Here is a 15,285-nt window from a genome sequence, read left to right as displayed (position 1 = left end):
CCTAGCAGTCCCTGGCACTATTCCAACCCAGTGGCAGTTTGAATCCTCACAGGAAACAGCTATTTAAATTATAGCCTTTAAGCCAGGCACTTAATCATCACACGTGAGACAACAGGACCCTGCTGCATTTTGCTGGGATGAAACTCTATCTCGCCTATGCTACTTGTGAAAGAGGATTCCTCACCAACCCTGAAAGGAGTGCTCCATGGCAGCAGTCTCCAGCAATGCCTGTCCTAGAACAAACGAGACCGTCATAGGCTGAAGTCACGGATTATCCCAGCCAGAAAGGAGATCAGCCAACATGTTGCTGTCCTTCACCCTGTCCATGACACTCCCCAGGAGCGTGGGATTGCTACAAGGGGAGATGTCTCCTCATTGCGCTAGTGAGAATGTGTTCGTGAGCTGTTCAGATCATGTCCATGAATTTCCAAAGCAAGCAAGTTTGGCCAGTCAGATTGAATGATCTTACAGTCCCTTTCCAGGCTAAAGAAAAGTACCCATCAAAACCAGAACAATAATAGGAGGCAAGAAAGCACTCTCAAGGAAGCCAGTTTGCACTCCTGCTCTGGGCACACCATATGCTGCCATTAAAACTGGGGGTAAATGCTGCCAGCAGAAGGGACCTTCCCAGCAGTAAATTCCTGCAGGGCATCTTCAGCCCAAGGAAGTGCTTGAAATCCTTGCCATGGAATCATCTTTCCTTTAACAGGGAAACATTGGGGCCTTTTGTTTCTCTGCTGAAGGGACAACCTTTCTAAAGTCCCACTCAAGGCTTGCTTGGTGGTGTAAGTGGCTACCGAGTACTAGGATTTCCTAAAGCTGAGACTCCCTAGATAATCTTTTGTGCCTGGCAGATGGTCTTTGGCACAAAAAGCAGTCACTGTGCAGAGACAGCCCACTAAGACATTGAGCCTTACCCCACTGACAACGTAGACTGAAAGATACCTACTCTCCATCATCAATGAGTCCCAAGGAGAGAAATCAGTACAAAGCATCGGTCAGAAAACCTCTGTGATCCAAATTCTCCTCAGTAGATGGACTGAGATTCAAAGTCAAACCTTGCTCTGTAACTAAAGCCAAAATGGCTTTACAGTTCCCCTTTGAATAGAGCCTCCAAATTCTGCTTGGGAAGCTCTACTCCACCACTGCTCAGACTGGGACAAACCTCTTCCAAACCACCTGAGGAAAGCACAAGCACAAGTAAAGCCATGCATAAGGCTGTGAGTGTGACAGGGAGAAAACAAGAGGTGAGTTACAACCACTGGCCTATTACTTGCCTAGAGAACCAAGAAAGGAAAAGGCTGCTTCCCTGTCCTGCTAGCCCAGCAACTGTCTGAAGGGACACAGAGACTGAGAATGCTCTAATTCCTCCAGGACTGGAGGAAAGTAGAGAAGGAAGAAGCTGAAGCCCCTGCTTTCTGTACCCAAACTCATCAGTAAGAGCTCAGTGCTTTCATTTCACTTCCAACATCCCCAGCTGTCACTTAGCAGTCCTCAGGACAAGTGTGCCCACTACCCCAGCTGTATAGCTCCCCAGGCATGCAAGGAAACAACAAATAGCAATGAGCATGCATGCATGCACACACACTAAAAACTGCGCACACACCCCACATTTCACTGGAAGCAGCAACATTGCCTCCCCCACAGGTCTGGAGGCTTCTCTGGGTACTACCTGCATGATCCATGTGAGGATCTAGCCAAGGGAAGAAACCTGAAAATCAAGGCAGGGTGGGAGAGTCATCATCACCAACAGCTTTTACTCAGTGAGTAATGTCCCTGGACTACTGTCCCTGATAGCTTTTCAGAAGGAATTTGTCCAGCCTTAGCCTAGAGCCTTTGTGTGTAGTCCCCACAGGCTTCACACAGTGGGATTTGCTATCCTTGGTTAAACTCAGCTCAACAAAGGATTCCAGGTGGAGGCAAACCTCAAAGCCTCAGTTCCTTCACTCTCAGAATACATGTGGTTTGGAGAAGCACCTGCTCAAAAATCTAAGGATTGCCAGCCTTGTTGTTAGGGATCTTCATAGCCTGGCTAAACCTGTCCCCTGAAACAGCAAAGAATTAACAAGCACCAGATGTGGTGATGTTATGGGAAATAGGGAAGTAGGTCCAACAACACTCTCTCTCTTCATCATGCTAGCAAAGACCTCACAGTACTTGCAGGCTGGTGTGGATTCAAACTACAGACCCAGAGAGGAAAGGCTCTAGGTCTAGAGCACTGCACAGAGGAATCCAGAAATGATTCCTAGGCAAACACTTCATGGCAATAGGGAAAAATGGGAGAACTAGAGCACAGCAGACAGAGGAATTTTATCCCAAAGCTAAGCAAGGGGTATCCCATGGACAGAGAAGCAGCACCCTGCTCTCCCAGCATTTCAATTGCACTTCTTGTGTAAGTTATATAAGCAGGGGTGAGATCAGCAAGCCTTCCACTAGGCATTCCCTGGGAACCACCACCCTTTAAGTCAGAGCAGATGCCTCTGGAGTGGATGACTACTCAGGGTACACTGGGGACCTGAAGAAACAGCGTCTCGTAACCACAACCTGGGAGACAGAGCAGCTGAACAGGCTGAATGAAACCCTCATCAGTGCTGTGATTCACCACCACAGCAAGACTCAGCACAATGTGCCTGTAAGGTTAGCCTCAGCACCACATCCAGCCTTTATGGTGACAGACCAGACCTCAGAAGGTCCATGTTCATTATGTACTGCAAACCCCAGCCAGGAGCATCCTGGACACACAAGTCACACAAGCAGTACTTACCCGTGGGAGGAGGAGGAATGCTGGCTGCTGGCAGGGGCTTAGTAGATGGAGCTCCAGGACCTCCTTGAGGGTAACCCATGTTCATGGGGCAGTTGAAAGGTGATGAAGAGAAACCTAGAGGAGACTGGCTTGCCACAGGGAGAGGACAAGCTGCGGGAAGCTGAGATGATGGGACTGAGGCTGGAGTGAAGAGGGCAGGGACGGGTGGTGGAACACCAGGAGATGTTATGGGCATGGACTGTCCTGGCAGAGCAGGTTGGCTGGGGAAGGAAGCAGGACCAACAGGTCTGACTCCCATTGGTCCGAATGGCTGAGACTGTGACACAGCTACAAATGAGAAAGAGAGTGTATCAGCATCACTTGTTTCATGTGCAAACTACTCCTGATGCTCCCCTTCAAGCTAGTAAGTCTGTCCTTCTCCAAGCCATACCCTAGAATATCCATGCCAGGCGTATCCCCCATAACCCAGGATACATCAGTCAAACTCTGCCACAAAATTAGCTGTGGCTTCTCCACCCCTGTATATGCTTAATATCAGTGGACGTGCAGCCACAGTTGCTAGAACTAGATGTGTCAGAAGCACTGACACAGAAGCCTCTCAGACAGCTGACTTGCTCTTTGCAAGTACAATAGACCTGTGAGGAAGAAAGTAGAGCACCATCCATGTTGAAGGCTTTAGTCTAAGAAAATCTGGAGAATGGACATGACTTTCAGACAATGCTTACCTGGCCCTGAAACCGTTGCTGGAACCAAGCCCAAGTTGTACTGTGGGTATGGGGGCCCTCTGGAATAAACACTTGTTTGTGGACCCGTGCTGGCCTGGGGAGGGGCAACATGGTGAGGTGTCATAGACATCACTGGCACTGCCTGAGGTGTGAAGAGGGAAGGCACTGAAGGCTGAGAAGGTGCTGAAGGGGCAAATGATGGATGATAGTCGGGCTGCAATTAAAAAACAAAGAACTTGCAAATGGCCAACACAGTCATGTGCATACACACACAAGCAGATGCACTTTCTATCCCTGTCACTTCTCAGGCAATAGAAGATGATGCTGCTGTCAGTGCCCTGGATGGACTGAATCAGAGGCCTTTCCCACTACATAACTTGCTCAGCAAGCTGGGCACCACACTCTTCAGAGTATTCCCCAGCTCTCACAAGGATTAGTCCTCAGGAGCCAGATTCCATACAGTGACCTCCTGGAAGCACAACCAGAGGAAATAATGAAGGAACAATAATGAAGTAATAGAGCCTGGAATGAAAACTTCCTGAACAGTTTTCTTATGCAAGAACTGAGATTAAGCTATACTACACTGCTTTTATTGAGATACGAGGGTGAGATGGGCATAGGAGAGTGAACCACAGACCCCTTTTCCCTCAGTATGTGAGATCTCAGTGGATCACTGTAACAGCCTCCTCCGGCGACTGCATGTGGGACAGGGCTTTGTGAAAGATGCCAGACAGCCTACTTTTGGATTATCACAGAACTTGTGTCTTCTCTTGTGAAGGACATCACTCATGAGTTAGTTCCTCAATGCCTGCAATCTGCGTCATCTCATATTACTTCACATGCCTTCCACAACCCAGTAAGCCTTCCTCCCTCTCCCCAAGCCATAAAAACCTGAGTTTAAGGCCTACCTTCTCTGGATGTCTGGGACCTGTTTTGTGGGCTGCTCCTTCAGGGGCAGAACCACCCTTGGCTGCTGGAGATGTGTGTTTAGCGACACCTACATTGACACGAGTGTAGGGAAAAGGGGGTGGCTGCTGATCACCCACGTTCTCTCCTTGAGCATGGAAAAGCCGGTCTCGGAGCTGTTCGATCAGGAGCTGAAACAAACTGTGCTTTAGGAGAAGTGCCTTCAGAGCCTCAGATGGAAGGTGCTAGGGAGGCATTCAAAGACCCTGACCCAAAGCACTGAGCATCAACCTGCCAAACTAACCAATAGCCGCCAGGAAAAAAAAAACCCTGCAAGCGGCAATTTAAGACATCACCTGCCATATTCCCAGGCAGATGAAGTCTCACCAATTCTTCCCCCAATCTTTAGACTTTTCCCTCCCCAACCCCTACCCCACATTGGCACACTAGACAGATCTGTTTCAAACTACAAGCTGACCTCCCCACTCCCTTCCTCTACCAGCTAGTTTCAGGAATAGATGCAGCTTCCCTGGAGAGCTTCTTCCCAGTATTGTTCTCCAGGAATGATTTTACAGTTCTATAACTCCCTTCCTTTTCCCTGAATCAAAGGCACTACAAAGAAAAAGCAAAGGAAGACAAAAGCTATGTCCTAGAAAAAAACCCACACCTGTACTCTCAAGTTACCATAATTAAGGTGAAACCTTAAGTCCTGATGCATGTCAAACCCAAGCTCTCTCTCGTACAAAGTATCATATTTCCCCACATACTACTCTCTCTGAAAACAACTCTTTTCTCACTCACCTCTTTAGAGCTGCTGGGTAAGTAATTCATTGCAGCTGCCAAGCATCCTTGTGATGCCAGGAGACTGGCATATTGGGTGATTCGTTCTGCCAAGACAGGGCCTGGCGCCGGTCCTGCTGTGCCTCGGAGCATCTCAATGGACCTGCTCAGCACCATCACCTTCTCTATGAGATCCTGAATAAGTCATGGAGAGGGAAGAAATAGACCACTCAGAATCTGACTTGCTTTACTGGTCCATCTCATGCTGAGACAATGCTGGCTTTCCCCACTTTCAACTGACATTGGATGCAATGTGAACAGAAGTTACTCCAGTCTGCAACAGATACTACCACTGATTATCGTTTCCTCAGGTGCACTTTGTGGAGAAAAACAGGAACCAAGAAGCAAACCCTGACATTGCTACTTTTATGGTAAGGGAAAAAAGAACATCAGAAACCACAAGGACATTCCAATCAACAGCTACCTTTTTACTAGGAAGTTACTACTGTAACTGTAGGAGTTACAAGCTGTCAGCTTGGAAGAGGAAGGATTAAAACCATACCGGGAGAAATTCACTAGGAAAAACTACTACTGCTGACAAACAGGCCAGAAGGTTTTTAGTTATTCAAAGCTCCTTCAACTCCTAGAAATCAAATTAATATTTATATCTGTACAATGATATATGCATCATTGGCTGATAACTGATAACTAGGAGGAGGCCAGTTTCAAGCATAACCAGGAATGCTGAAAATGCCTTTTTGTTGCTGTTATACACTAGTGGGGTTGCAAAACCAGGGAACCCTCTAGCAGGCGGCATTATCTGCAGATATCTGAGTAGAAGACTTGTCTCGTTTGTTCTAGTGACCGGAGGACAAAACAGGGGTTACTGACTTAGCCAGGACTGGTTTAAGTGCAACAGGTAGGTAACAACACTGACTTAGAAGCCCTGATTCATCTGCAAGCTGTGACTTCCCATACATGATAATTCTACTTGCAGTGGGAATAATACAGTCTAGGCTTTATATTATTTTGCTAGAGGCTGTTCTGAAGGTACAGTCAGGTAACTGGAGCATTACAGTTAGACATGATAAGCACAGCAGCAAATGTACTCCCAGTCAACTACCAGTAAGAAAAAAGGTACAGTCTAAACTTGCCTGACTAAAAGGAAGCTCAGAGATGACATCAGTATACAAAGACAGGCAGATAGGCCACAACTCCTGTCCATGGATGGATTTACATGCAATGTAATCAGTACTCTCTAAACACACAAACCCTTAATGTTTAAGAGTCCAAGTCTCCTTTAGATGTAAGCCTGTAATCCAGTCTAGAAGGAGATAACTTTGTGACTACGAACAGGTCTCCACTGTCTGCTGGAAGCCATATACTCTGATGGGATAACGCAAACAGATCAGGGCTACCAGATTGGCCTAAAGAGGAGTCAAATCAACATTATAGCACCTGTACCTGCAGGGCAAGGGGTGATGAAGTCTCATGGTTTTTTACCCAGCATTCCACCAACCTCTCCACATTGCCTGATGAGATATAGCAAAGGCAGGCATCATTGGACAGGGCTGCATCTCCCTCCGACTCTAGGCGGGCACCCAGCATGTCTGGAGAGGAAGAAATACAACAAACATTTAACTCTCTTTTTGAAGAGCTCATTAATCCCAGTGCTCATCTCTTAGCAATCCTACTCTGACTTGGCATGAAAAGGAGTTGACAGCTTTGGATCTGCACCTAGTTCTTGGATACACAGAGAAATGGGCATCATTAAGGAATCCCAAAGCCAACTTGGTTGAAAAAGGAAGTAATTTTTTATATATCTGCCAATTTTTATATGTCTGCCCAGATGTATGGAAGAAAGAAAAACCCTTAAAAATGACAGAGGAATTCAGTGAAAAAGTCCAATGCCCTTTTTTTTTTTTTTGTTTTACAGAGAGGTGTGGGAATCTCCAGGCAACAGTATTGTCCAGTACTAGGGACAGCTAGTAAACTGGTAGTTGTCAATGTTTAGCAAATGCTAGCAGATAAAGGTGAACTGGAGCTATCTCACCATCACCACTTCCACTTTCCACCCCTACAATTTGTACTGGAAAGATGTAATTTTTTTGCTTTTCAAGTTGTGTCATCTTACTTGTATAAAGTGCTGGCATTTCTCCAACAGCACTTAGCTGTTCCCAGGAGCTAGTTCCCATCTAAACAACATGAGTAACCTCATCAGAATCAGTCACTAGATTGTCCCCGAAATCTGACTCTCAGAACAACCCGTTGCTGAGCATGTTGGACTATTAACAGGACTGAGGAAACTACTGAAGCTATCAAATATTCATTAACCCCTGTTTCTGAGCTTAAAAGGGAGGGGAACGTGCTGGAATGGTAAACCTCTTTCAGATGGAGTGAAGTCACCTGACCTTTTACTGTCAATGAAATCCCTTTCTCCCCAGAATAAAATAATAAATATCATCCTCTTAGTGTCTCAGTCTAGTGCCCATCCTGTTTTTTTCCATGCTATTGGCAGAGGTGACAGGAAATATCAGCATATATAACTTTACACTATGACACTCAGCTACAGTGTGCATATATGATTCTCCTAACTCAACAGAGTCCACACTTATTTAGTAAGTTCAAGCTAGCTGTAATGAGTAAGGAATGCTTTTCTTCCTCAACAGTATCCACTTCTTTCTGTAAGCAGTCCAGAGTTGCCCTCCCCTAAAGGAAATCATATCAAAACATCGTATGCTGCATACCACAGAGCTGGGTATAGTCCTCATGCTTTGAGTATGTTAACAAGATGGCCAGTGCCTCCTTCCAGCTCTGTAGATCACAAGTGCAAACAATGTCTTGCCAGTTCTGCTGCACAATGGAGGAAAGCAGCTGTAAGGGAAGCAGAAGGCCTGTCAGTCACTGAAAACAAAGATAAGCTGACTGCTTAAGCAAGTGCACCCACAGGGATAGTTCACTTTCAGGCACACTTCCCACTATGCAGCAACTACCTCACTGCACATTAAGGTCCACCAATCCCAGCATCCCAGTGTTAACAGTAATTGGAACCCGATGCCTCTAAAGAAAGTAAAAAAGCCCAACAAAGCACTTAGGAGAATATGGAAACAGCCACACTAAGCACAACTAAAGATCTATCTAACACATCCTGTTTCACAGCAGCTAGTATCAATGACTGGGAATATAGTGTTAGGATATCCCAACCCCTGTTACACTTCCTCATTTGTCAATTAATAAGCTAGAACCTTCCTAGCTGAGCTGTAAAGGGGCAGTATGCTCCACAGGTTACAAACATGGGGAGCTGAGGCAGAAACGGTTAGATTAGAAAAAAAAGGAACAGAGAACACAGACATTCTAGATGGGCAACGTGAAGTTGTCATAAAACTACCAAGAGACTAGAGTAAATGTCTAGCCAAGAGGAGATGCACAGATTCTGCTGACATTCTACTTCCTGCCAAAGCATTTCCACATATATTCAGAAAAACATCTGCCAAGATATCGCACACCTTCCCCTGCTGAGTAGGTACACAAAACTGTCACTTACCAGGGAGAGTTTTGTCTTATGCTTGGCAAAGTAGCGCTTCTGGGTCTCCTTTAGGAGGTTCTCCCCACCAGCTATAGCTAAGATGATGGCATCAGCAAAGCGCTCTGCCCGCATGCACAGCTCTACTGCACCCTCAAAATTCCCCAACAAAAGGGCTTGGCTGATGAGTCCATCTGTATCTACAGAGGTGAGAAGCATAGTTAACCCACAGGGGCATCATCCAGATGCATTGATGATGCTCGTTTTAAAGAGCAGGCAGTAAAAAACAAGAACATACAGAAGCCCAGCTAAAAGAAGATTTGGAAACCCAAATCAGGTTTTGCTATTTAAAAAAAAAAACACTGACTTGACAGTAAGTCTTCCATCGTCTAAAAGATTCTTCTATACTTTTAATGGGTCTCTTATCTACAAAGAGTATGTCCTTGCACAATGCTGAGAGATGTTGCATGACAGTAGGAATGGTCATGCATTTTACAAATAACTATCTGCTGGAGTGGACTAGATTCTTCCTGGTATCTCTAATTTTCTGGTTTTCCCTCCTCTCCCCTTTTCCTAAGAGGGCAGAAACGCATTTCATGTAACGTACCTTCTGTGACAGGAATCTCCATTGTGCTCATATTCTGTGGGATGAGGTTGTCAAAAAAGGCTGAAGAGGAGGAAACAGCAGCTACATCGTCACTGGAATTTATCAAAAGCTGTGCAAAGAGTGCAATAGGTTAATTAATTCATGGAACACACAGAACCTGCCCAAAACAGTTTAATGGATTACTGAGTGGAATGGGGCCGCTCTCCATTTGCTTGAGCATGCTCATGTAAATCTGATTTCAACTTGGAAACCCATCATGCATCCTGTCACTGCTCTATCACCCTGCATAGTTTAACCAGGGCAGCAACAAGAGCAATGCTGCTATTGACAAAGCTTAGGAGATTGATGGTATAAGACATGCAACGACAACAGTATTGCTGTCCAGCATTCATCAATTCAACTGTCAGCCCTTGAGCAAGCTGAACAATTTTGGACAGAATAGGGACAAGCTCAACAAGTGATATCTGTAACTAACAGGTAGGATCACAGCCATGCTTGGTGCTCTATTGAAATGCAGGACACAATTACTACCCCTAGAATATCTCAGCAAGTGTTTGAGGTTTGTGAAAAATATTACTAATTTGAGGATAGCAGTTTCAGATACCTTAGGGGAGCAAAATTTACAGTGCATGGTGAACCAGGCCTTGGAAGCATCTGAAGATGGACATCCCAAAATCATGTGAGAATACATTTCAAAGGAGAGAGGTGAAAAGGAAAAAAATGCAAAACAAATACCCCAGCAGAAGCTTCACAGAGGAAATCCAGAACTGTAGCATGAAGTTAAGCTGGGGTGAGGCTAATTCTATCACTGAAGAAATCAGCACTGGTGAAGCAAGCCTTCTTGCAGTGTTAACAGCCAGCAGTCCGTCTTCATCATTCGCTGATTTGTTTTAAAGCCAGAAGGGACAGCTATGATCGTTTAGTCTGACCCTGCGAGGGTTGACAGGCCTGTGAACTGCCCTCTGCCATGCCTGCATTGAGCCCAACAACTTGTGGTTGGAATGAAACTGTCCTGTTCATTCTGCCCTCCACTGCTCCCCCAGACTGTCAAGATGTACAGGACATACCTGATCTGGCTGTGCAGCATTTGTCTCATCTGCCTCAGGAAGGGGTTGTTTATCTCGGATCCCATTACTCAAACATGAGGCAATCTAGAAAAGTAACAGACATTCACAGTGAAGTCCCTATCAAAGTTAAACACCTGGGCAGCAAAGCCATCAAGTGACTGGCAAGCCCCAGACAATTCCCCCGTCTCTTTCACCTGTTTGAAAAGTTCCACCTCTCCCTATTCCTGGCTGGCTGCCTATCAGAGGTTATTTATCCTTTTCAGAACATTGTCCATGCTGCTGCAAGAGCTTCCTCCCCTGCAGCTCCATCAGTGTTATGCCAGACTGTCTTCATCTGTCACCTTCTTCCTGGCTGAGGAATCCCCTGAGATGCAGAGAGCTGGACACTAGAAGAAGCTCTCAACTGCACTGCTGTTATACACTTCCCAGGTCATGAACAACTGGAAGCAAGACCCCTTTGGTTTGATCCAGTACAGCTACAGTTATACCCTTAAAAGTGCCCGCATTTGCTCTTTAATAGGGGATACTTGAGGTGCCTCTCAGCTGAAATTTCATACAGTTTGGTCTTTTGCGTGCTGTGAGATCACTCATTCATTTCCAGCAGGGACCCTACAACTCTCCTGCAGCAGCTTTAGTCCTTTAAAGGTTTCTCTCTATTGGAAAGATCCCTACCTTTTTTTGCAGATCCTCTTTACTGTAGCCCAGCAGCTTGAGGAGTTTAGTCCTGGACTCCTGCTCCAGATTCACCTGAGTACCAAAGGATATTGAAAAAGACAAGAAAATATGTAAAATCCTAGACATTTACACACTGCCAACGGTTGGCTGCTTCTGGCAGCAGCAAAGTTGAGAGCTCAGTTTGTAAATAAGGAACTCAACTATGACACGTCCACCTAATGACTACTGTGGGAAAATCTATGAAATTTAAGTTATAATCATGATAAAAGGGTGAAATTCTGGTTTGTCACATAGTTACAATTAAGGTACAACTGCGTATCAGGGCGATGACTATGCATACTTAGTGTACTTGGTCGTTAATTCCCTGGATGGTCTAGGAATTGCCAAACTAATCTCTGCATAGAGATAATGGACTGATTTGAGTCTGGATGAAAGCAAGACAAGGTGTTTGCCTGAACTCTTAGCTGGTTTCACAAAAATTAGTTAACTAATAGTTACAGAAGCTCCCTGGGTGGGGATTTCAGATAGTCCCAGAGATTCCCACAGGCTGCACACAGCCTAACTGATAGGAGCTATTTGTATGCTTTAATGCATGATTAACATTCTGCAAGGAGAATCTGTCTGTCTCCGTAAATCCCAGGCTGTTCCTACTACAGACCAAACTGTACATGAATAAGATACTTGTAAACAGTCAGGAGAAACTGCTCTTGCAGATGCAGAAATGGTCATGCAGGACAGCCTTTTGTACAGAAGCTTGGTTTGGAGTTTAAGACAATCAATAGTAATAGATCTTGTACATGCTGGAGTGGTCTCACAGGACCACGGGCCAGCTGGACTATAAAAATTCCCTGGAACAACAGTTCAACGTATCTCATCCAATGCAGCTAAAGGCATTGTTGCAATGACCCTTGCAATGCAAACTGCTGTCACCACCTAGACAACACCAGGCCATCCTATTTAAAAGATATGATTCCCCATGCAAATGTAATACTGTGGAAAATACCCCAATAATTCGCTCCACACACAGTCTGCCTGTGAATGTCTGTAAAACACTACCAAGGCTAAGCCCTCCAGAAGGGTGGCCACTCCTCATTACTGAAGTCTTTCATATTACCAAACTGTCAATGAAACCATCGTCCTGTGCAGGGCTACAGTCAGTCCTCATGCCACCACAGCTCTCTCCTTTATTACTGGGGAATCTCATTGCACATTTGGACTTTGCCTTGAGAAATAAAAACAGTAGAGCTCCACAGGTAGCAGGCAGATACAGCTTGGCAGTGGGTTGCAATGAGGAAATCCCATTCAGCACCTTGACAGGAAGCCCAAATGATTCCACTGAAAAGACTATTCCTACTGAAAAATAAGGCAACCTCCAAGACCTCAACTGCAAAAACTCTTCTTTAGACAAGTAACTAACTCGCCTATTCAGTTCCATTTTATATCTTGAAGAACAGGAACACAAAGGGCTAGAGAGGACCATAATGAACACATTCCACCCCAGGACTGTAAAAGAACTGACCTCTGTGTTTCACCACAGCCATCCTACCTTCAAGAAGTTCCAAAGGTTCTCATCAAATGGCAACTTGGCTGTCTGGATCTTGCCCTGGCAGTAATCAAGGAGGTTCCCTGACTGCAAGGCCATCTGCAGTTCTCTGGATCGGAGCAGGAATTCAGTTTCAGTAGTGACTTGACTGATGAATACCTGGTGTGGGTAAGTCTGCTGCATTTGCTGTCCAGGAGCTTTGGTAAGACCAAAGGAAATAAGTTTTCCTCCAAACTGAGAAAGACAGAGGGAGACACAGTAAGCATTCTTATAAACGAAAGTAAAAGCAACTCACTTAGCTCTTCATTCAGCAAGGTGGGCTCAAGCTCCAGCTGTGATCACAAGGAACTCAAACAGTTTAACTTGTATGGATGGTAGGGACATTGAGGGAGTTCACATCACAAGCCCTTCAGCTGAACACTTATAACCATGACACTTGTGTATGTGCTATCAGGCCTAGCCAACTGCAAATGCCAGAGGCACAGAGGAAGAAGTACCATTTGGAATTGTTTGTTCTCTTCTGACATGGAGAGGCAGGCTGCAGTGATAAAAACTATTATGCAAATGGCAAGCACTAGACAGGCAGAGAACAAGTCAAGCCACAGGCTAAAAGAACAATTCAGCCTTTTGATTTAGGAGCAAAGTGGTGAATAAAATTAAACACTTGGATAAGAAGGAGAAAAAGACAGAGAAGAATGGGAATGCATGTCACAGCCTACAAGGACAGCTTTTATAAGTCTTCTTTAGCTTCATTAACTCTTACTTAAAACCTCCCATTCTCTGCTACAGGATTCTTCCTTGTTGGAAATATACCTGAATGCTGATCAAAAGAGATTTGCTCCATGGGACACCACACTGCACCTTAAACAGGCATTAAAACAACTAGCAACAGGAAGAAAAAAATGTTTCTCTAGTGAAAGAAAAGGACTGTGTCACAAGACAACACATCTATTGCATTTTAAGCTAAGGATGCTCCATTCACTTACTGCAAATGAAACCCCTACAGGTCTGCGAATCCACTTGGGTGGCTTTTTTAATGGTGGAATCAAGGTGGTCTGAGCTACTTGCTCTGGCACCTGCAGAGGAGGAAGTATTTGTCCTGTGCCAAAGGGATCCAGGTTGTTGAAGGAGGAAGAGATCTAGAATCAGATGGAAAAAGGAATAACATATATTTCAATTCCTCTCTGTATGGAGTAAGCACAAAAAAACTATTGCTTAGTAATTAGTTACTTTCCCCACTGATGAAGAAAGAGGCTATTACAGCATCTCTTCCTGGAATACTACCAAGGCTCTATGTAAGAGAAATGGTATTTCCAAACAGTTCCAGAAATTATTTCTCAAGAAAGCTTCACCTTGAGAGATTGTTGAGTACTTTTTCCTTAGCAAGATGCAAATTCCCTAACACTGCCTGGCCTAGCACCCAGCTCATAAACACAGGAGTTACAAAATTAGTTATTTTATGCAAGACAGTGACAACATATTGTCAAAAGTTGTCCAGCTTATTTCTTTTTTTGCTCACAAAGGGATGATGACTCCCTTTCTGTTGCTGGGGTCTTTCAAATGGGTTAGTTTTAAGGACTGTCTCAAGCTTTTATAGCTTAGATGAGGCTGGTGAAATAATCTCTCCAGACTTTCTTGACTAGACAAGAGTGTCAGAAGTGGCCTCTGCTCTGGTTTTCTGACATTTTGGAAGTCAGTGAGCATACATACAATGCTGTTCACAAGCATTCTTAATTTTTAACATTGTTGGCATAGATTTGTTGTTTGCTAAAGATAACCCTGTTCGAGTTTGACTGGACCATAGGGCATAGCTCCAAAATACAGCTGACCAGCATACCTGAAAAGAAGCAACACAAGGCTCATCAAGCTAATGTTGCCAAACAAAGAATCACAGGCAAAACTTACATGTCTTGCCTTTCAAGTATTTCTTGAGGAGAAAATAATTGCAAAGAAAGACCATTTCCTGGAGGAACAGCTTATACCTAACAGATCAATCAGCATAAACCTTCAAAAAATAAATACATGCTGCCAGAGTACCAGTAACATCAACCAGCAGGTCTTCAACAGAGTTTCTGCCCTGCTACCATGGAATTCAGAGGAAAGAGACCTCTCAGTCACAAACTTCCCGCCTCCGTAATTGTCATTTTCTCCTTCCATTTTTGTTCTTACTTGTTATTCTATTTACCTAGGAGTTACTCTACCCTACTGTTCTCCAGTTTTGAAGAGTGGAAGTGTGGCGCATGCACATGAAGAATGCACAGAAAGAAAATTCTCCATGGGTTAAACAAATCCTTAATCTCCTACAGCTGTTGCTTGATAAAGTATTTTCTTTCTCTTGCAAATCCTATGAAACTGAACTCAGTCAGCTGCAAATGACTATATAAATAACACTTAAGCCATCTCATACATATTCTCTTAAAACCTGTATTGTAAGGTATTTGTTGGCTGGAAGAGAGGAAGGGAATTAAAAGACTAGACACCAGATTAAAACTAAAATTTTAGACAGTACTGACATTTAATCTGTTCAGAGTTTGCCCATCTATTCATTGGCTAAGTAATGGGTTTCAGTATCAAAATATTAACATGCTCCAAGTCATAGTCAATCGACTTAGGAAAATTGCTAAGAGTGGCTTATAAGCTACTTTAAGAAATTCTCTTCTGAACTAATAAAGAATAACATGTTGTATTAATTAGT

General features: G+C 44.4%; 1 protein-coding gene across 3 annotated transcripts in view; it reads right to left on the bottom strand.

The window, feature by feature from the left end:
* SEC31B (SEC31 homolog B, COPII coat complex component) overlaps window positions 1–15,285 on the bottom strand; it is a 38,012-nt gene that overhangs the window by 9,674 nt on the left and 13,053 nt on the right. Inside the window, exons 10-22 of one of the 3 annotated variants that reach the window (XM_068399095.1) lie at window positions 13,577–13,729; window positions 12,594–12,824; window positions 11,045–11,119; window positions 10,373–10,456; window positions 9,306–9,414; window positions 8,720–8,898; window positions 7,923–8,049; window positions 6,640–6,785; window positions 5,197–5,370; window positions 4,398–4,586; window positions 3,490–3,703; window positions 2,765–3,091; window positions 1,607–1,711 (exon numbers count right to left, since the gene is read on the bottom strand). In XM_068399095.1, the coding sequence (XP_068255196.1) occupies window positions 1,607–1,711; window positions 2,765–3,091; window positions 3,490–3,703; window positions 4,398–4,586; window positions 5,197–5,370; window positions 6,640–6,785; window positions 7,923–8,049; window positions 8,720–8,898; window positions 9,306–9,414; window positions 10,373–10,456; window positions 11,045–11,119; window positions 12,594–12,824; window positions 13,577–13,729 (2,113 nt within the window). The remainder of the gene's footprint in view (window positions 1–1,606; window positions 1,712–2,764; window positions 3,092–3,489; window positions 3,704–4,397; window positions 4,587–5,196; window positions 5,371–6,639; window positions 6,786–7,922; window positions 8,050–8,719; window positions 8,899–9,305; window positions 9,415–10,372; window positions 10,457–11,044; window positions 11,120–12,593; window positions 12,825–13,576; window positions 13,730–15,285) is intronic. The other 2 variants (XM_068399096.1, XM_068399097.1) reach the window with 2 other exon arrangements.

This window comes from Nyctibius grandis, chromosome 4 (genome assembly GCF_013368605.1).
Source record: "Nyctibius grandis isolate bNycGra1 chromosome 4, bNycGra1.pri, whole genome shotgun sequence".
Lineage (NCBI taxonomy): Eukaryota > Metazoa > Chordata > Aves > Nyctibiiformes > Nyctibiidae > Nyctibius > Nyctibius grandis.
The sequence above is the reverse complement of the archived record's forward strand: the minus strand, read 5'-3'. Positions and strand labels throughout refer to the sequence as shown.